We start from the raw sequence: 22,298 nt of genomic DNA on the forward strand, positions 1-22,298 counted from the left end.
ACTGATGAGATGTTTAAAGCTTGGGATATTGTTTTAGAACCCAACACTCAGCTTCTCCAGGTCATCATCCCCGACTTGTCTGTTGTGTTCCTTGGTCCTCATGTTGGTGTTTTGATCACCAATGTTCTCCAGCAATCCTCTGAGGCCAGAAAAGGAACCGTTGGATTTAGACCAATATGTAAGCACACAAAGTTGGACCAATTCTAGCTAATTACGTGTTACTATTTGTGCTTGATTTCATTTAAAAGGTATAAGAGTAATGAGGACTAAATAGAAAATTCACACCATACTTCTCAGATTTTTATTTCTAAAATAAAATAGCATAGCACTGAAAATAAACAGTTATGTTCCAAGTAAGTTCTCCTGTTAGCCATCACCTGATTTATTTTGTATTTGTAAAAGGCTACTATTTACACTGTAGTTTGTTATTTTCCCATAAATAAGGAACCTGAGAACTTCTGTTTCTACTCCTGGCAGTGGTTTGAGCAGAAAAGGTTTCATTTCCTGTTCCTGACGCAATTGACAACAAAAACAAAAGAGTTGTGAAAGTTAAAAAATTGCGTAAACACACACAGCCACCAAATTCAAAGCAGAAACATACGAACGCATGGTGAGATTGCCACATGAAATCAACATGGCCTGACACGGTTTGATGACTGCGGATTTATTTTAACCCAAGCCATTCTTTCACTCATTCACACCTCAAAACAACGCAGGCTCAGCCGACTCGATAAGCAAACGTTACAGCAACAGCAGACAGACACAGGCGACATGCTTCGCCTTAAGGAGTCTTTGTGTGAGCTGGGTGAAGGGCAACAGCATGGACCCTCTGTACACTGTGTGGCCAGCAGATTTGGGGGGGCGGGGGGGGGCGGGGGGTTGACGTTGGGCTCTAACTCTTGCGCAGGCTGACGTCGGTGCTGGTCAGCAGCGGAGACAACGATGTGTTCTCAGATGGATCTTCTCTCTTAAGAAAGAGGAAAGCCTCCCGACTGATCCCCAGCAGCTCTCTAAGTCCGCTGTTCTCCAGCTGAAATACACAATCACATTCCTTCCATCTTTGTTTGCCTTGTTTCAGCATGTACCACAAACATATGGTGAATAAGAAATACAATAGCTTTTTTAAATACCAATTGGACTATTTCATAGGTGTGCTTTTTTGCTTAAGGGTTTTCTCCTAGAGAGCAGAATATGTGGCTCCATCCAGCAGAAATGAAGTAACTTAGTGGTCCTGGTTTAATGTATGGTGGCCTATCCCTATGTGTTCAAAACCTTGGAGTGTCTGAAACGCTTCAGTGTTACCTCTAACTGCTTAATCCTCTCCTCGTCTTCACATATCCGGCCTTCGTCCACCTCTATTGCCTTCCTCATCACTAAGGCCATCTCGTTTATTTTGTCTATGTGTGCTTGCATTTCCTGCAAAGGTGACAAAGGACATTTAAGTTTTACATACTTTGTAAACGCACAGTCTTTTTAACCGGTAGATAATATCCATGCACAGTGCATTGGTGTTGAAGCGCAGCCGCTGACCGTGGTATGCTGCTCTTTTAGCTGGGTGACGATGGTAGGGTCCTCCCTTTTGCTGGCCATGAGAAGCCTGAACACCTGCTCCCTGTATTTGGTCATGATGAGCTCCAGTGCAGACTGGTGTTCCTCCAACGATGCTCGCAGCTCTGCAGGACAAGAGGACGAGGCTAAGGTCTGTTTGCTATCAAATACATCAAGTTGTGGCAAATAGAAGGAGCGTGTTTCCCTCAAATGTGACATTAGTTACATTAATACGGAAGCGTTTACCTTTGTTTTCCTGCTGGAGCTCCCTGATCTGACGGTTTTCCTGCTGGATTCCTAGAACCAGACTGGAACGAGGTCGGTGCCGTGCAACCTGGTTAAGTGAATCGATCTCCTCTTGGTACTGCCAACCGGAAATCACAAATTGAGAGCCCTTCATACTTGATCATTATAACGCTGCATGTTCACAGACCTTATTAGTGACCCCCCTGTGCAGACTGCACTTTTTCTTTGTCATGAAAAAGGTGCAAAATATCTGCCTCAGCTTTCTGAGAGGACACTGCCCCCTGGTGGCAACGACCACAACAAACTGTTGCACAAAAACTGATGGAGGTCATGGAGCCTCTTTTCTGAGTGAATTTAATCTTTTAGTCCCTACACAGGTCCTTGTACCCTAACAAAGCATATTTGGAATTTAATTTGATAGCAAGAGTCTTTTAGACATACAAGGTGTTCAAAACATTTTTGTATGAATAAAGACTTGAACAGAAGTCCCGCCTGCAGTTTACAGCGAGCCATGTAGGAGTCACAAAAAAAAAAAAAAAAAAACATGAGGAAGAAGGTGACCTGATTCGAAGAGACCAATTTAAAGTGCTTTGGCTTACACACAAACACATCTTCCCCACATGGCAGTGGAGGCATCGTCCTGTGGGGCGGGTATTCTTCAGCAGGAACAGGGAAGCTGGTCAGAGTTGATTGGAGGAAATGCGTTTTTTATTTGTTAAATCAAATATAAAACAGTGTAGCTCTTTCCTTCTTTTCACAGTATTTACTACTTTGTGTTGATTGACCACCCAAAATCCTAATAAAATAAGTACGGCAACTTTATTTGTAAAACACCTTTCAGCTAACCTGACCCTAGCCAGATGGATTTCGCTCCACCTAGCTCCACTCACATCCATCTGGGACTGATCCATAGGAATGGCCTTTATTGAAGGCTGGGCCTTATCAAAAATCTTTGCATATGATTGGATAAGCCACTTGTCTGTCATCTTTATCGACGTGCTATTTCAACCACTCACACCGAAGTTAACCCGTGACGCTGATGAGAGCGACGCAGGAAAAAGAACAACTTTTTTTTTTATCTGTGTTTGCGGCTCTAGTAGCACGCATTTTATTGACAGTGAGCTGACAGGAAGAGGGGAGAAGACAGGCGGCAAAGCGCCGCGGGTCGGAGTCGATCCCGGGCCGACCGCGTCCAGGACTAAATGCCTCCTAACATGGTTCGCGCTAACTGCTCCACCACGAAAACAAAACTTGCCAAATCTGGTCGGGAGAAGGGCGAAAACATTGTTTCCACCAACAAAAGCCTTCAGAGGCGTTCTCTGATGTTCTTTTAATAAAACAATATTAGGAAGATTGGACAACAAGGAAGAAATAGCAGCATCAATGTTAACGCTTGCTTCCTCGATGCGAGCCGCCATTGCTGTCTAAACAGTCCACTAAGTCACATCTATGAATCTCCAGCCCTGCGTCCTGATTGGCTGGACAATAAAATTGGTTGGAGAAATCACTCTCTATCAGAGATGTCCCAGATGGATGTGAGTGAAGCTAGGCGGAGAGATATCAATCTGGCTAGGCTCAGGTTACCTTTCAGCAACACCGCAATCCAAAGTGCTTTACATGATGAAAACATAAGAGAAAAAGGACATTCCAGTGTCCGATTAGAGAAAAGTTGGACCCAGAGTTGATAGCCTTAACAGTTATGTTCACTTGTTTTCTGTCTGTGCCATGTGATCTGTTCTCAGGCCAACAATCTCCAGACAACTCTTGGCGTGAGAGAGACAGCTGCACAGAGCACAGCAGAAAATAGCCAGATGCTAGGGTTAACCCAGCGCTTCAACTAACTGTTGGCAGCGTCTTCTTTTTGTTTTTAATGTGGATCACACAGTCTCAGATGGCTGTTGGTGCCCTCCATGACGCCAACCCTACCGGGAGACGTCAGGCCATGACGTCACATGACCAGCCTCTGTTCACACTCAGTCAGCTACTGACTCGACCTACCTGCTTCATGGCCTCCACCCGCTTGTTAAGGGATGTTGTCTGTTCGATTAACATCTCTGCCGCGTTGTCGTGGTTACGGAGCCTCTCCACTAACGATTTGGCATCTGCCAGAACCTTCTCTAAAGAACAGTTCATGCCTGAGGGGAAACAAGCCATAGTCAGGACAAAATATGACAAAGTCCAAAAAGACCAGAAAAGTACTCTGCAGAAACAGAACTAAAGTTAAACCCTACAAATTCAGTTACTCTGAAAACTTTGGCATTTCACAAAATAAATAAAAAAGAAACTTTTTTTGTGGCCAACACTGGGATGAGGATAACTGCTGACTCAACCTGTCATCCAACACTTTAGTAAAGTTAGAAAGATATTCACAGATTCGGCCTTTCCGGATCAATAACTCATCAGCGGATGATTTATTCTACAAAACAGACACCTCTCTGTAACCACAGCAAGGCAGGCAGTGAGCTACAACCGTAGTTTCCTCAAAATGAGTCTCCCACCGCGCTGGGAGAATTACATTGGACCCTATGCAGAGCTCGCTCCTCCGCAAATGCTTAGGGACCGTCTGCAAGTTGCAACACCAGAAAAATAATCATAGAGAAATATTCAACAGCGTCACCAAGGAGAGGTGGACATGTGTATCTGACCTCATGTATATCATAGCACATTTATTTGATTTGAAAATAATTCATTTTTTTGAGGAATTTTCCAAGGCCTAAATGGCAAATGGCAGCTATTTTATTATTAGAATAAGTATAAAATGAGCAATAACTACACTATAGATCATTGTAGTGCCTCCAAACTTGTAGGATACATTTATACTTCATCTGGATCATACTACAACTCTTACTTTGGGAAAATGTGCCTAACTTTATTTTTGGAGATTTTTTTAATCGTTATTGTAAGCATATAATAGCCAATAAGTAAACTATAAAATCATTGTAGTGCCACAAAACTTGTAGAACACATAGATAACCTCATCTAGTTCATACTGCAGCTCTTATTTTAGGAAAATGTGCTAAATTGTATTTTTTGATATTTTTTCTTTGTTATTACAAGCATATAATAGCCAATAAGTACACCATAGATCATTGTGGTGCCACCAAACTTGTAGGATACATAGATAACTTTATCTAGACCATACTACAACTCTTACTTTAGGAAAATGTGCTTAACTTTATTTTTTGAAATTTTTTCATTGTTATTACAAGCATATAATAGCCAATAGGTACACTATAGATTATTGTAGTGCCATCAAATTTATGGCATACATATAAATTGAACATGTTGAATAAACATAACATTGGCTTTATTGATGCAGAAAGGCTTATACCTATAACAACTATATTACAACCAAAGACTATTTAACTTCTCCTTTACTGTTTGCATTATGATCAAACAATGTAACATGAGAATACAGCTTGTTCCTGCAAACTTACACAAAATAAAATCTCACTGAATAATAAAAATCACAATTTTAAGATTCCAATAAAGCGCCACAAAAATTGGTATAAACCTGAACACCGCTTTATGTCTTGTTTCCGGCATGATTTTGAGGGAGACCTCCGTGGGAATTGCCTGCTAGGAGGTCAACAGAGCTACAAGCTCCACATCACTACAACATGTTCAGTGACAGTCAGCAATAGTTACTCTGAGATTCTCTTGTTGGTGCACAACACACACCAAGGGGTGTCTTTGTTTGGAATCTGTGCTGGTATCAATTCAGTGCATTCAGTGTGGAACCATCATCTACAAGTTTCACACTGTATCTATAGCATCGGGATACACATTTATGTTATTGTAAAACTTTGGACATAAAGAAATTTGTAGAGAATGAAATATGCCCATAATTTTTTCCTAACAGCAGTCTTACCTTTGTTTTTACCTACCCATTGTCTTAAAAGCTTGTAACATAAGGAAAGTAAAATGCAAAGCTGAGGTCCTACAAGAATGTTGTACAATATGAAAGACTATAAAGTACTTGAATATTTTACTATGAATATATATATATATATATATATATATATATATATATATATATATATATATATATATATATATATATATATATATATATATATATATATATATATACAGTGGTCTGCAAAAGTTTGGGCAACCTTGTTAATTTCAATGATTTTCCTTCATAAATCATTGGTTCTTAGGATAAAAAAAAATCAGTTAAATATATCATATAGGAGACAAACACAGTGATATTTGAGAAGTGAAACAAAGTTTATTCCATTTACAGGAAGTGTGTAATAATTGTTTAAACAAAATTAGGCATGTGCATAAATTTGGGCACTGTTGCCATTGGCACTACAATGATCTATACTGTACTTATTAGCTATTATATACTTGTAATAACAAATAAAAAAATAAAAAAATAAAGTTAAGCACATTTTCTTAAAGTAAGAGTTGAAGTATGAACTAGATGAAGTTATCTGTGTGTAAGATGAGTTTTGTGGCACTACAATGATCTATACTATACCTATCACAGTCCCTAAGCATCTGCGGAGCCGGAGCTGACTGTCTGCCTTGCTGTGGTTACAGAGAGGTGTATGTTTTGTAGAATAAATCATCCACTGATGAGTTATTGATCCGGAAAAGCCGAATCTGTGAATATCTTTCTAACTTCCATCTTACAATCACTGATACCCTCCACAAGGACAGCAATCCACAAAAGCTCATTGGTAAACCAAAAAAAAAAAAAGTTGGTTATTCTCACTCCTGGAGTAAGAGTCCTAGCTGGGCGAAGAAGTAAAATCGTAAAATCGTCTTCTTTTCAGATGAAAGTAAACTGTTAATTCCACTTGGAAGTCAAGCCCCCCAAAATGTGGAGGATTCCTCCTGCTTCAGTGACTCCCCCCTGGATCTGTTTAGTCAACCACAGGCTGATCGCCTCCATGTCACACCGCACTGCAATTCATGCAAATAGATCCTGTACAGTAAAAGGACACTTTTCAGTAGGGCCACATTTCTGTATCAAAAATCATTTTTTTATTGGTCTCATGATGGAATACTCCAACCATCTAAAAACTGGATCCCGGGTTCTCGTTGGCTGCAAGCCACAACCATCCAAATTACCTGAAATAAACACTTCAAATACATTTCTTTCCGTGTCTCGTGACTCTATGAGTTTCACCTTTGAAATCGAAGCAGCGAAATAAATTATTTATCAGGATACACCTGTAGAACTAGTATACAATTCTAGGCATTTCAGCAGGCTTCCGCTGACAGCTCACGATACACTCGGTTACGAATAAAATATTAACATTAATTAAAAGAATGTTTGGTAAAAGTTTATTGTTCCCTTTAAACGAGGGAAAATGTCAATAAAATAGTCATACCTGAGGAGCTCAAAGTGCAAGCAGACGCTAGAGTTAGCTAGCCTCTTTACTTCCTATTGACGTTCGGCGGCTGTCATCAGCTACCGGCTAAAACTGGTCCGCGGTTAAGCTCTGCTCTCGGTCCGGTCCATTGGCAGACGCGGGCAAATGGAGACGGGTATAAACATTTACATTAACTGTTGTGAGTCCTACGACGCTCCAGAAGCCGCTTCAGTCACGGCTACAGCTAACCCAGAACTCAAAGCTTCCTAAACAGCCGCCCGACTTCCGCGAGACTTGTCGCTTTACACTCTCGCGAGGGGGGACTCGGGAATTCCCGTCCTCCCAGAAAAAATGGCGGATAGGCTAACGCAGCTTCAAGATGCTGTCAATTCGGTTCGTAACAATCTCGTTTTAAAGACACCGTATTAGAAACACGTGTAGAATTTCGCGTTGATGTGATCAGAATGCGACTTCATGTTTTATTAAGCACTTATATTAAGGACTGTTTCTTTAACATTTCTCGAAACCCGCTTTCAGGTTATCTAGCCATCACGGCTAACCACCTGAAGCACAAGTCTTTTGCTTTGTGATTTATGCTACATTATAGTCCTGGGTTCATGTGTTGGGTCGTGTCTCCGCTCCAGCTCGCTGATCAGTTCTGCAACGCCATCGGCGTTCTGCAGCAGTGTGCTCCCCCTGCCTCCTTCAGCAACATCCAGACGGCCATCAACAAGGACCAGCCCGCAAACCCCACTGAAGGTTGGCTTGTTGTTGTGCTGCCGTTGTTTGGACATGCAGTCTGTCTCTTTGGCAGCTTCGCAAAAATGAATGTTTTTTTGAAGGATGTTATGTGACATGAACTAACAAGGATTACAGCATAAGCCTTTTATTGTTAATGATTTTGTTGACGACCATTCTTCTTTGCACAATAGCTCAAGCTCAGTCGGATTGGAGCGAGCGCCTCTGGTGGACTTGGACTGGGCCATAATAATGCATACATTAGGCTTTGATCCAAACCATCACCAACTTTTTAGTTGACTGTGGACTGGCTTTGTGTTAGACCAGGTTTTGGTGAGGGTAATGAGTGTTACGCTGCTCTCCCTGTTTCAGAACACGCCTGCCTAGGCTGCAGGAGAGGCCCATACTCGGCTCTGCTCCTTTGCTTTGGCACATAGTAGTAATACATTTTTCCATTTTATCAAGAGAACCCGGTCTTTCCAAATAAACCATCTTTTATAAGCGATATTAATAAAGCATAAATGAAATAATTTATTTCCTCTTTCTCTACGTCTTTACACTTTGGTTTCCATCCAAATTTTTCTTTTTAGTTGTGGCTGTATGTTTAGGGTCATTTATCCAGCTAGAAGCTGAAAGATTGCTTCAGTCTCAAGCTGGGTTTTTCTACAGGATTACCCCTTGTTTATCTCCAGACATCATAACTGACCTCGCTGAAGCGCAGAGAGGTGGGGATTGTGTTTTATGGCGATGTGCATTTCTACTTTTTATGCCACGATCAGATCTGTGGAGTGTACAACCGGTAGTTGTCCTGCAGAGAGATTCTCCTGAGCGTTGGCGCTCTGTAACTCCTCCAGTTACCATGAGCCTTTTGGCTTCCTCAAATACAAACCCCACATTTATTAGATATTTAATATACAATATATCATTTTTCTCCCACTTCACATTTTTGTGCTTCTTTGTGTCAGTTAATCGCACAAAATACAATGACGTTCATCCCAGAATGTCGTCCATGTCTGTGGATGTCTCAGGAAGGCACTGTAAAGGTTGGCCTCTGGTTGGGTTAAAGAACAAAAATGCTCCTTTGCACCGTTCATTAGGGTTATTGGAATAAAAAAGATGATTTTCTACAACGGTCTTGTTCTTTCTCTTTGTCCTAGAATATGCTCAGCTGTTTGCAGCTCTGATAGCCAGAACGGCCAAAGATGTGGACGTACTGATCGACTCTCTGCCCAGTGAAGAGTCCACGGCAGCTCTGCAGGTCAGAACAATTCCCAAGTCCGCTCACAGCATGCTGTAAGCAAGCAGAGTCACGTGTAGAGGGCGTCCTGCAGAATAAACGCAACTAGGTACATCTATGCTGGCAAGCTGCGGAAGCAGAGGAGAGGGAAGAGGAAATAAAGTAACTTTGCTTTCATGGAATTGTTAAAAAATACATAAATCAATTTAAATGTATAAATAGTATGAAATCTTAAACAAACATAAGGATACATCTGGAGGATTTCCTCGTTTTGTTAGAACTGTGGGTGTTTGTGTGGAAATTGTCTGCAAAGTGGAGCGTAAACACTACAGACATTTAGTTCTTCTGTTCAGATTCTTGTGAAAATCACTTGTTAATATTTAGGGCTGCTTTGTTGAGAAATCTGGAAATAAGGTTTCTTGCTGGGATTTCCAACTTCTGGCCGGCAGGGGGAGCTATCAGACCCCTCAGACAGCACAAGCTCACTACTAAAAAAGGCTTCTGGTCTTCAAACCACTGAGCTATATTATACACTGGAGTGCTAATCACCGTCTGTTTGAACGAGTCGCTTTGAAGCCACCAGCCGCCATATTGGTACTCCCTATTTCCCCCCAGTAACTTGGAATATGTGCGCTGCAGCATCGAATAACGAGGATTTTCTCATGTTCAGGGGGGGCTTAAGACTTTTAAAATGTCAAATGCCATATAGTTTTATGTTATGTTCTAAAAATATCAAGTACTGAGAAAGTCATGTGCTGAAATATTTTGCATTTTATACATTTATATATATATATATATATATATATATATATATATATATCTATCATTTATAAATATCTAAATAACAATATACATAAACATATAAACATATATTTACATATGTGTATACATATATATACACATATACACATACTTATATATACATATATATATTTAACATGAATAACATGTAAAATATTTCAGCACCTAATTTCCCAGTAGTTGATAGTGTTAGTACATCCACTGACTGTAGAATTACCTGTGAAACGTTTTCACACTGCCAGAAAACTGCTTGTTGTTGCAAGCAAATCCTATGAGATTCTGTGAGAGTAGGGAGTAGCAAGATGGCGGCCAGTGACTTCAGTTTTTCGGCAAAATCAGCACTCCGGTGTATTATATAGCTCAGTGCTTCAAACAAGACCTCTGGTTTCTGTTGGTGATTATATTAAGTAAGAATTTTGTCCAAAAGTGTCAATTTTTACAGTCATGGCTAAAAGGTTTGGCAGTCACTCCAATTTCCTAGCTTCAGCATTTCCAGCGTGTCCTCCATATTTCTGTGGTGTAAACAGTAAAAACTACTTTAGAGTTTTTCAGCTCTTTCATTTAAAATGCTCTGAAATGTCAATATTTACCATGTTGACTTTAGTCCTTCATAATCTTCCTCGTTCCCTCTGGGAGGAAACCCTGACTGATAGTGCCTCGTTCTTTTATTGATCGGTACTTTTGGTCAAATTATATAACCGTTAAAGATGCTTTGAGCTATGGAAACTATCACCAGGTTGGGGTTGCATCACTGGCAGACGTTTTGAGGCCACTCTTTATTCAGACCGGTGTAAGTAAAGCGGCTCTTTCTCAGTCAGATGGAGGATTCATCTCAGGAACTAACTTTGTACCGGTCTCCTCCTCCCCATCTTGGTACTTCCTGTGGAGTTTTCCCGCCCGTTTGTTGTTATGGAAGAGGTGTTTTTGCTGCCCTTCTCATCACATGGCCGCCATCCGCTGCCAATCTGGAGCACACTCTGCACTGGTGGCAACAGGATTCTTTTCCACCTCCTCCCAGGGATGAGAGGATCTTGGAGCTTAAAGCTTTCACCCTTAAGTCAACCAGATGTTCTTGTTAAGTGCAATAGTTCCTGTTCTGATGTAAAGCAATGATGACTGCACACTTTTTTTTTAGCGGAAAAATTCAGTGAAACACATTTTTGGTTGCAGAGTCTGACAAAAACAAACCTTTGCAGGATTACTGGCTAAAAGTATAGCAAGTCATGTGACTCTGCTTGATTATATTTATGGAGTTACTATTAAAATACCTAAAAGAATCAAGTTTGCTGGGGCACTGCTGCTTCTTCTGTCTTGATTCAAGCCTTCACCATTCAAAGGCTTTACTGTCTCAGTTATAGTTTTCTTTCTAACACAAATCCTTTAAACCTTCTACTCTTAGTGTCCTTATATTTATAAATTTACATTGACACAGTAAAGTTTTCACACCCGTAGGATTTAACTCATCACTTTGTATTTTATTGGGATTTTATGTTATAATTGTGACACAGGAGTGCACAATTTCCGACTTCTACTCGTAAACGTTTGCAAACTATGTATCGTTTACCTTCCACTTCACTATTATGCCCTGCTTTGGGTTGTTTCCACAGATCAAAGTTTGCTTGCATTTTAGAATCCTAGCTGAAAGATGATTGATGGCAGAAGCGGTAACTGGATCTGACCCTTTGCCACCTCTCATCAGGCGGCCAGCCTCCGGCAGCTGGAGGAGGAGAACCATGAAGCAGCGGCCCGTCTGGAGGAGGTGGTTTACCGCGGCGACATGCTGCTGGAGAAGATCCAGAACGCCCTGGCCGACATCGCCCAGTCTCAGCTACGCACCCGCAACGGAGCCCTCAGTCAGCCGTCGCCAGCCGAGTCCTGACCCACAGCGCTCGCCCTGCTGTTATGGACATTTATCAGCCGGTTAATGTTTGCTTTTCAAAACCTGAAGATCTCTGAACTGCCAAACGTGTGTCTGGGAGCAACAACAGCACTAGATTCTCACTATATAGTTTAAGGTTCAGATAAGAGCATTATTGTAAAAGTCTGGATTTTCCATTCATATTTTGAAGTCATTTTTGAATTGAATGTTTTGTCTTAAGTTACCAAAAATAAACGTTTTGGTTTATGATCCAACTAGAAAACAAAAAGACATTTCTCCAGAAAATACCTTCTTGTTTTTCAAAGCAGTCTGCTTTGTGTGGCATATGTAGCTGGAGATGTTGTACTTCTTAATTTGTATTCTTTATGCACTGATATACTACGTCTTGCCAGAAAGGTAGACATACAGTCTGCTTTGAAAAAGGTTCCAATGTAAATGTGTGGCGACAGACAGCTATAGAGTAGTGTATGGTAACAGCTAATTGTTCATTTCACTCATTTTAGTCAATGTCATTTACTTGGAGCATCTAGGGGTTGGACAATGACACTGAAACACCTGGTTTTAGACCACAATAATTTATTAGTATGGTGTAGGGCCTCCTTTTGCGGCCAATACAGCGTCAATTCTTCGTGGGAATGACATGTACAAGTCCTGCACAGTGGTCAGAGGGATTTTAAGCCATTCTTCTTGCAGGATTGTGGCCAGCAGGTCACGACGTGATGCTGGTGGAGGAAAATGTTTCCTGACTCGCTCCTCCAAAACACCCCAAAGTGGCTCAATAATATTTAGATCTGGTGGCTGTGCAGGCCATGGGAGATGTTCAACTTCACTTTCATGTTCATCAAACCAATCTTTCACCAGTCTTGCTGTGTGTATTGGTGCATTGTCATCCTGATACACGGCACCTCCTTCAGGATACAATGTTTGAACCATTGGAGGCACATGGTCCTCCAGAATGGTTCGGTAGTCCTTGGCAGTGACGCGCCCATCTAGCACAAGTATGGGGCCAAGGGAATGCCATGATATGGCAGCCCAAACCATCACTGATCCACCCCCATGCTTCACTCTGGGCATGCAACAGCCTGGGTGGGACGCTTCTTTGGGGCTTCTCCACACCGTAACTCTCCCGGATGTAGGGAAAACAGTAAAGGTGGACTCATCAGAGAACAATACATGTTTCAAATTGTCCACAGCCCAAGATTTGCGCTCCTTGCACCATTGAAACCGACATTTGGCATTGGCACGAGTGACCAAAGGTTTGGCTATAGCAGCCCGGCCGTGGATATTGACCCTGTGGAGCTCCAGACGGACAGTTTTGGTGGAAACAGGAGAGTTGAGGTGCACATTTAATTGTGCCGTGATTTGGGCAGCCGTGGTTTTATGTTTTTTGGATACAATCCGGGTTAGCACCCGAACATCCCTTTCAGACTGCTTCCTCTTGCATCCACAGTTAATCCTGTTGGATGTGGTTCGTCCTTCTTGGTGGTACGCTGACATTACCCTGGATACCGTGGCTCTTGATACATCACAAAGACTTGCTGTATTGGTAACAGATGCGCCAGCAAGACGTGCACCAACAATTTGAACTCTGGTATGTCACCCATAATGTTGTGTGCATTGCAATATTTTGAGCAAAACTGTGCTCCTACCCTGCTAATTGGACCCTCACACTCTGCTCTTATTGGTTCAATGTGCAATTAATGAAGATTGGCCACCAGGCTGGTCCAATTTAGCCATGAAACCTCCCACACTAAAATGAGAGGTGTTTCAGTTTCATTGTCCAACCCCTTTATATGTCATGGATCAGTTCTGTGGAGTATGAATGGTGGGTTTTCCTTTAAGAGTGGAGCCTCATATTAGCAAAGCAGTTAAAGCGTGCTTTTACTCCTCTTGTGCCACACCAAATGATACAGATCACTGTTAGACAACATGTTTAACGGCGCCCTATGATGCTCTAAACATTGCATATAGTTGTGCACGCTGTGTGCACTATTGCACCTTTTTGCAACAAATGCTTGCCTTTGTAATTAGATTGCGAACATGTTTTTTGAGATTTAACATCTTTGAGTGTCTGGAAAAAATGTCAAATCCCACATTACAAAGAAGATGAACGGTATTTAAAAAAAAAAAAAAAGATCTGCAGCCCCAGATATAGCTTTAATAATAAAAAAAAGGGGCAAAAAATATATATACACTACCGATCAAAAGTTTGGGGTCACCCAAACAATTTTGTGTTTTCCATGAAAAGTCACACTTGTCCACCACCATACGTTGTGAAATGAATAGAAAATAGAGTCAAGACATTGACAAGGTTAGAAATAATTATTTGTATTTCAAATAAGATTTTTTTTTTATATCAAACTTTGCATTCGTCAAAGAATCCTCCATTTGCAGCTATTACAGCATTGCAGACCTTTGGCATTCTAGCTGTTAATTTGTTGAGGTAATCTGGAGAAATTGCACCCATCGCTTCCAGAAGCAGCTCCCACAAATTGGATTGGTTGGATGGGCACTTCCTGCGTACCGTACGGTCAGCTGCTCCCACAACAGCTCACTGGGGTTCAGATCTGGTGACTGCGCTGGCCACTCCATTACCGATAGAATAGCAGCTGTCTGCTTCTGCTCTAAATAGTTCTTGCACAATTTGGAGGTGTGTTCAGGGCAGTCAAACTTTTTTACAGTAGCAGGCCACACACTATCAGGTTGGAGGGTGCACTTATGCCGGTGCCCGAGTCCCGAAGGGGAGAATTTAGAAAAATAGAGTCTCCCTGATGTATTTTGGAAGCTTTCAAGACAGGTGATTATTTAAAGAATAGAGTCAGAGTGCATGTTTTAAATTGAATAAAAAGCAAAAGTGAGTGATCAATTCTTCAAAAACAACCTTTGTTTTTCTTAATTATTATTCTTAAAACGTTTTTTCACATGTTATCATCATGTTTAAAAAGTTTTTGAACAAATTTGCATAATATTTGTTGAATTTGAATCACTAGCACCATATAAAACAGATCAGATTAGGTGAATATATGACAATTTACTAACTTCCGAGCGCGCAGTGAGACAACACGCCCAGTCTCGCACGCGCTCAGTTCCTTCTCTGCTCGCGCTCTCGACCTGCTCATTCCATGCTCAACACCAGCTGTGCTGTGCGCTCGCTTGGCTGTTTCTCCGCGAGCGTCGCGCGATAAGAGTTTTTCAGAGTTGAGCTTGGATTGGTTCCTGCGCGCTCAACCAGAAGGCACAAATATCGCTCCATTATATAATCGGGGAAATGTAGGCGGCGGCAAGAGCTGCTATAGACGGCGATTTGCCGCCGTTGACCGGCCACTTTTGACTGCCCTGTGTGTTTAGGGTCATTGTCCTGTTGTAGGATGAAATCGCCTCCAATCAAGCGCTGTCCACTGGGTATGGCATGGCGTTGCAAAATGGAGTGATATCCTTACTTATTCAGAATCTCTTTTACCCTGTACAAATCTCCCACCTTACCAGCACCAAAGCAACCCCAGACCATCACATTACCTCCACCATGCTTAACAGATGGCGTCAGGCATTCTTCCAGCATCTTTTCATTTGTTCTGCGTCTCACAAGCGTTCTTCTTTGTGATCCAAACACCTCAAACTTGGATTAATCCGTCCACAACACTTTTTTCCAGTCTTCCTCTGTCCAATGTCTGTGTTCTTTTGCCCATCTTAATCTTTTTCTTTTATTGGCCAGTCTCAGATATGGCTTTTTCTTTGCCACTCTGCCCTGAAACCCAGAATCCCAGAATCCCGCAGCCGCCTCTTCACTGTAGATGTTGACGCTGGTGTTTTGCGGGTTCTATTTAATGAAGATGCCAGTTGGGGACCTGTGAGGCGTCTGTTTCTCAAACTAGAGAATGTACTTATCTTCTTGCTCAGTTGTGCAACGTGGCCTCCCATTTCTTTTTCTACTCTGGTTAGAGCCTGTTTGTGCTGTCCTCTGAAGGGAGTAGTTAAGAGTTAAGATAAGCTTTATTGATCTCACAGTGGAGAAATTCACTTGTCCCATCGGCTCAATAGTCAAAAGTCAGAAGAAGGTGTCAAAGTAGGTTAGTAGAATCAGTAAGATACAGTTATACAGCTATATACAATATACAATTCTGTACACTCCTATGTATAAATATGTTATTGCACATATGTTATTATACAGTTTATACAGGACTATTGCACAGGCTTATTGCACAGTTTATACAGTTTATACAGGATTATTGCACAGGTTTAATGCACGGATTATACACACCGTTGTAGGAAATCTTCAATTTCTTAGCAATTTCTTGCATAGAATTGCCTTAATTTCTAAGAACAAAAATAGACTGTCGAGTTTCAAATGAAAGTTCTCTTTTTCTGGCCATTTTGAGTGTTTAATTGACCCCACAAATGTGATGCTCTAGAAACTCAATCTGCTCAAAGGAAGGTAAGTTTTGTAGCTTCTGTAATGAGCTAAACTGTTTTCAGATGTGTGAACATGATTGCACAAGGGTTATCTAGTCATCAATTAGCCTTCTGAGCCAATGAGCAAACACATTGTACCATTAGAACACTGGAGTGATAGTTGCTGCAAATGGGCCTCTATACACCTATGTAGATATTGCACCAAAAACAGACATCTGCAGCTAGAATAGTCATTAACCACATTAGCAATGTATAGAGTGTATTTCTTTAAAGTTAAGACTAGTTTAAAGTTATCTTCATTGAAAAGTACAGTGCTTTTCCTTAAAAAATCAGGACATTTTAATGTGACCCCAAACTTTTGAACGGTAGTGTATATACAGTATATATATATATATATATATATATATATATATATATATATATATATATATATATATATTAATATAACATCTCCTTTGTAGTTTCACATAAAAAGCTGCAATAACGTGGTTGCATTAGAGTATTTTAATTTTTGGCAGCTTTTACATGAATTGTACCAGTACTATGACCGAATACACATACGGTTAAAGTAACACAGGGTGGTGGCAGCATTATGCTCTGGTTCCTTTTTCTGTGCTATAACTTGTCTTTAGTTATTTGGGTTATTGAAGATTCAAAGGGATTTAATGTTTTTCAAATCAGTCTAAGTTTAACCCTTTAAGCAGTATGCGAAAGCCTAGATGATTGTCAAGAATCAAGTCTATTGTCATGTAACCATAATGAAATTTTGATAAGACACTGGCTATGAGTTGAAAAAACAGACGCAAAGCAAAGACAGCATTCAAGTTGATTGGACCGAGAACGGCTCCTGAGAAGTTAGAAGCAAGCCGAGATGCTAAGAGTCCTTAGCAGCCACTTTACAGAACAATGTAAAATACTGCAATTACATGAACGTATCAGGCAAAATGCCCTGAGAAGTGTCGTCTGCAGACGTCAACCATGTCTGTGGGGAGGATAGCAGTGCAGTTGTGTGTGAAGAGGGCAGAGGACATAACCCTGTGACGTGTTGAGAGTATGAGGGGCAGATGTGAGTTTCCCCATCATGCTTGTATGGGCATCTGATGGGTGAATTCACACATTCAAATACCAGGAGGCATGCCTGTAAATTTATTTTAAGGCAACACCTCAAACAGGGTGCTTCCTTGTGTGCCATCATGGGAAAATGAAGAGCTAAAAGAAAGACCACTTTGGACCTCCACAGGTCTTGGATCGTTCTCTGGTTACATTTCCAGTTGCTTGAAGGTTCCACGTTTGTCTATTTGGATATGTTCAAGTCTAAACTGCGTTGGGATGTCCAGCCTCCATGCAATTTAGGAAGGAGATCCCAGATCTAAATCAAAAGATACTAAGAGGGAGCTGAAAGACCACTTGGAGAGGAAGAAGCCATTTCTCCAGTGGCAGCACAGAACACAGGATACAGTTTGTAGTTACACTGTGGGATAAAGACCTTAGCTTTTAAAGGGATGCCCTGTGGACTGGTGAGGTTAAAACTTAAGTGTTTTAGTCATCAGACCATCTTTGCATTTAGAAGAAAAGGAAGATTAAAAGCCTGAGAGCACCACACCAACTGTGAAGCATGGGGGTGGCAGCATGATGTGTAGCTATTTCGCTGTAGGACAAACCGCTGAACTTCAAAAATTTAAATTCAAGGAATTAAACATATCCTTCATTTAAGTGTTCACCGCTAATTTTAATCGTCCTGAAAGAGGAAACGACTTAATGGCAGATTGTGAGAACAAACCAGACTGCGTGTCTTAATACAATATTATAAATACCTGGTTTCAGCTGTGTGTCAAAATCCCCAAAATACAATGGAAACTAAAGGGTTTTGTCACCTGAAGACGCATGAGCAAAAATAAAAAAAAGTTTACATAAAAGGACATCTGGATAATTTCTGCTAAAGCAACGGACCTAAGAAGTCCGAACACCAAAGTTTTGACTCAAAATGTGCTTCCACAAAGTATAGTATATTATAGTTTAAAGGTGAGCACACGTAGGAGAGAGGATTACTGAGGTGGAAAATTATGGACATGACATAATAAACCAACTTTTTACATCACACACAAAAAAACTAAAATCTGATATGCTCACTGCTATGCCTTGTTATAGACACTGAATATACATTATTTTTCCAATGTCATTTTCTGTTTATAGCCAAGACAGACTCCAAGATTGAAAGAGTCTTTATTGTCACCGTGTGTTACTGCACAAGGATGATTCAAAAGTTGTTTGAACTGGTTGTCTTTCATGAGATGCAGACAATGAGGTAATGGGTTGCTTATTGTGCAGTGATGATTTGAGGCTTTATTTACAGAAATGTGCATTTAGATATTCAGAGATGATGGTGTGCAGTAGGCAGTAAGATTAAGGCGATTGTAGCGTATGGTGGGCTGGTAACAGTGGGGTGATTTTAAAGCGTTCGACTTAAGTCACCCATCAGGGGGGTGATTGCCCTCACAGCTCTTGGGAAGAAGCTGTTTCTAAGTTTTTGTTGTTGCTTCTGAGGCTTTTACCTGATGGGAGAGGGGCAAACAGCGCATTGCCTGGGTGGGATCAGTGGAGATGCGTCTGGCCCTTCCTTGGACTCGTTCTGCACAGATTGAGTCTAGATCCTGCAGACGGCATCCCACAATCCCCTGCGCTGTTCTCACCACCCGTGCTAAGTCCTTCCTCTCCTGCACTGTACAGCTCCCATACCATACAGTTATGCTGATACATAACACACTATCTATGGTAGCTCTATAAAAGTTACTTAGCAGTTTAGTGAAGTCCAGTCCTTTTCACTTTCCTGAGGAAGAAGAGCCATTGTTGGGCCTTCTTCACCAGTTGGGAGATGTTCACAGTCCAGGAGAGGTCGGAGAAGATGTGAATGCCCAGAAATCTAATGTCCACGTTCTCCACCACCGCCCCCTGTATGTAGACAGGAGCATGTTCAGTGTTCAGTCCTCCTGGACCTCCTGTAGTCTATTATTACCTCCTTGGTCTTACTGGTGTTCAGGATCAGGTTGTTCCTGGAGCATCACTGTGTGAGATTGCTGACCTCATCCCTAGTGGGACTCATCATTGTTGGAAATGAGACCCACTACAGTGGTGCTGTCTGAAAACTTCACCACTGTGTTTGTGAGATGGACAGCAGAACAATCCTGGGTGAAAAGGGTGAAGAGGACTGGGCTAAGGACACAGCCCTGCAGTGTTCCTGTGTTGAGGATCAGTGGAGCTGATGTGCGTTTCCCTGTCCTCACCACCTGGTGTGGTCACTGATCCAGCAGCAGAGAGGTGTGGATAATGCCATGTTGTGGAGCTTCAGAGCCAGCATGTTTGGTAGTACTGTGTTGAATGCTGAGCTGAAGTCTATGAAGAGCATCCTAACATAGGTGTTGGTCTGCTGCAGATGAATCAGAGCTGAGGACAGTGCTAATGAGACAGCGTTCTCTGTGGAGCCATTCTCCCTGTAGGCAAACTGCAAGCTGTCCAGATCAGCAGGGATGGTGTCCTTGGTGAACATCACATCATGTGACTTGAACATAAAATAGAAGCGAAACATGCATCATCAAAAAGGGGGGATTTTTTTAGGGAACTGAGCTCTTGTTATTTTAGTAGATTTCATAATGTTTGAATGACATAACGGAGCTAGAAAACATAGAAACTATTTAGGGGTTAAAATGGCAAAGTGGACGAATGACGAAACTGACGAGTGGACGAAATTTATCCAAACACATCAATCTATTTTTTTTCGGGACTGTCCTCCGTCATCTATGAGTGATTTCAGAGAAAAAATAGCATTCCTACAGAATTTCCCTCTGGCTTTGGATCAATTAGAACGGCGACTCTTGATGACATATTATCCAGTCATCAACGTCCACTACCATGGACATATGGTTATAGATGTAGCTAAGGCATTTATAACTATTATCCTACCCTGCAGCTGTAGAAACTTAATTCAGTGGGACTCTGTGAAGTTACCCTGACCTCATTCAGATATGTATAAAATAAATCATCTGCAGAACTTCGAATATCTCATGGCGTTCCTAAAAGAAATATTTTCGGTTCCATCTTCTCCCATTTTACTTTCATTTTCCTTTATGTCCATGCCGGTCAGTCGGTTGGTCTGTACAGAAGTAGAAGTTGTTGCTTTTATGAATGCTAAGACCTCAATTTGTTTATTGTCTGCGCTTGTTTTTGATCAAAAAAAAATTTTTTTCACATTTGCAGCTCAAGAGGAACATATACAATGTTCCTATTTTCTATATTAGCTTGTGGTGATATAATTGATTTGCTCACTACTTCTTACATCCTCACTATCCTTTGTGTAAAAGTTTTGAAATCAGAAAAAAACACCTAATAAACTGTATAGATTATAGTAAAGACTGTATGATACAGTTATCCATCTCAAAATTGTGTTAAATAAACCTTACATTTGGTACACATGCCTTTCCCCCCAAAAAATCTTTGGGATTCTGTATTTCAGCTGGACATTGCTGTTAAAATCAAGGTGTAATAAATAACATATGATAACTAACTGTGAAGGGAATGAAGAATTACCACATTGTTGAACATATACAAAAGTCAACAAATGTCATTGGAATTTTTTTTTTATTGAGTAGTGTGCTTTTCATGTCAGTTCCAGTGTTAATCAGTAGCTTGAATCCATTTATAACAGAGCTTCCTGCAGCCTGGGCTGCCGGCCAGTAAATTTACAGCCCAAATCTAAATATAGGTGCCGTGTCACAGCTCTGTGGGCCCCATTGATGCGAGAAATAAAAACAGCCTTGTCTGCTCTTCACCACACCCAGACGTGTTAGCAGGGCACACCCGCCCTTTTCTGTCAGCGAACATCACAGACCTAACAGTAAAAGGCCACAAACCGTCCAAGTAAGGAGATTTTACGACGGGGAAACGTTTGCGTCTGCTGTTGACTGCTCTGTGCCGTGTTTGGCTCAACAAAACTGGGTTGTCTGTGTTACAGTTGTGCTATCTGAGATTCCCAGGAGCAATCAGGTTAATATTTTTGCTCCATAAACAGCTGTCCTAAAGTCCTTTGGGATATTTTTACAAGGAAATAGAAAAGGTCTGATAGAGTACCTGTACTCCGATGGGACTTTTAGGGGAAGTAAGCTGGTTTTCTTCAGGCTTTTGTATTTTGTGCTTTTATTTAATGTGAAGGTCTAATTTTAATTGTTTTGTTTAAAACAATCAACATCTTAAGTTGTAGTTTGAAGTGTCAGAGCAGATTTCTGAGAAAGCGCTCTCAAAAGGAAACTCTTGGATTCTTATCACGCTTTATGGCTTTATTGTTCGGGTTAATAGTCATACAACCTTCATCGGGTACATCTACTTTACTTTCTCCTCTGTGCAGGAGTTGACTCCCAGTCAGCATCAATAGTAATACACCAGTAATTAATCCTATTCTTTATTTGTTGTTTGTGTCATTCGCAGCGACATGAAAAAAAGTTTTTCTTTATGTCACTCTTAAATATTAAAAACTAATTTTAATGTCAGACAAAGACAGCCTGACTAAATATAAAGTGATGTTTTCAAAGGGCAGTTTCATTGAGTTTGCTGAAAGAAACAAGCCCCCCATACCAACCCTGGCCCTATGTGAAGATGAATTTCAGGCTACTTTTTTATTTTTATTTATTTATTTATTTTTATTTATTTATTTTTTCTGCAGAATTGTCATGACAAAGCCTCAAGCTAAGGTATTCTGGCATGTGTTGTGTTTTTGGAACACTTTTGTGGATTCCATTTACGCAGAGTTTCTTTTTAACCGTTGAATCATGAACACTGACCTTAACTTAAGCAAATGAGGCCCACAGGGCTTCAGATGTTGCATTCAACATTCTGGATCAGATGATTTGACCTTGCACTAATTTTGCAAGGCTAGGAAGCTTCCCAACTGTTTAATATTTCCTCCTTTTGAGGATAATGGCTATAACTGTGTCTTACCCTAGTCACAAACCTTAGAGGTGGCTTTGCAACTCTTTCCAGACTGATAAAATGTCTGAATCTTTAGATTGGGACATGGCATGTTGCTTCTATCCAGCCTAGTTCATGTTGTCAGACATATTCT

General features: G+C 41.0%; 2 protein-coding genes across 3 annotated transcripts; one reads left to right on the forward strand and one right to left on the reverse strand.

Moving 5' to 3' along the window:
- Positions 1-282: 282 nt before the first annotated feature.
- fgfr1op2 (FGFR1 oncogene partner 2) lies at positions 283-7,321 on the reverse strand. The gene is made up of 6 exons (XM_012851630.3): positions 7,143-7,321; positions 3,793-3,929; positions 1,795-1,912; positions 1,531-1,673; positions 1,303-1,416; positions 283-1,030 (listed from the first exon to the last, which is right to left on the reverse strand). Exons 2-6 carry the CDS (start codon positions 3,925-3,927, stop codon positions 893-895), a joined length of 648 nt encoding a protein of 215 aa, XP_012707084.1. The 5' UTR covers positions 3,928-3,929; positions 7,143-7,321; the 3' UTR covers positions 283-892.
- A 57-nt stretch (positions 7,322-7,378) lies between these two features.
- med21 (mediator complex subunit 21) lies at positions 7,379-12,049 on the forward strand. Of its 2 annotated transcripts, none has more exons than XM_012851632.3 (4): positions 7,379-7,517; positions 7,769-7,883; positions 9,020-9,120; positions 11,600-12,049. In XM_012851632.3, the coding sequence occupies exons 1-4, from the start codon at positions 7,476-7,478 to the stop codon at positions 11,777-11,779; spliced, it is 438 nt and encodes a 145-aa protein (XP_012707086.1). In that variant the 5' UTR covers positions 7,379-7,475; the 3' UTR covers positions 11,780-12,049. The 2 variants fall into 2 exon arrangements, with proteins under 2 accessions (XP_012707086.1, XP_035988280.1); XM_036132387.1 differs by having other exon boundaries at positions 7,463-7,517; positions 7,732-7,883.
- The last annotated feature ends 10,249 nt before the right edge of the window (positions 12,050-22,298 follow it).

The sequence above is a fragment of the Fundulus heteroclitus genome, unplaced genomic scaffold, assembly GCF_011125445.2.
Source record: "Fundulus heteroclitus isolate FHET01 unplaced genomic scaffold, MU-UCD_Fhet_4.1 scaffold_50, whole genome shotgun sequence".
Taxonomy (NCBI): Eukaryota; Metazoa; Chordata; class Actinopteri; order Cyprinodontiformes; family Fundulidae; genus Fundulus; species Fundulus heteroclitus.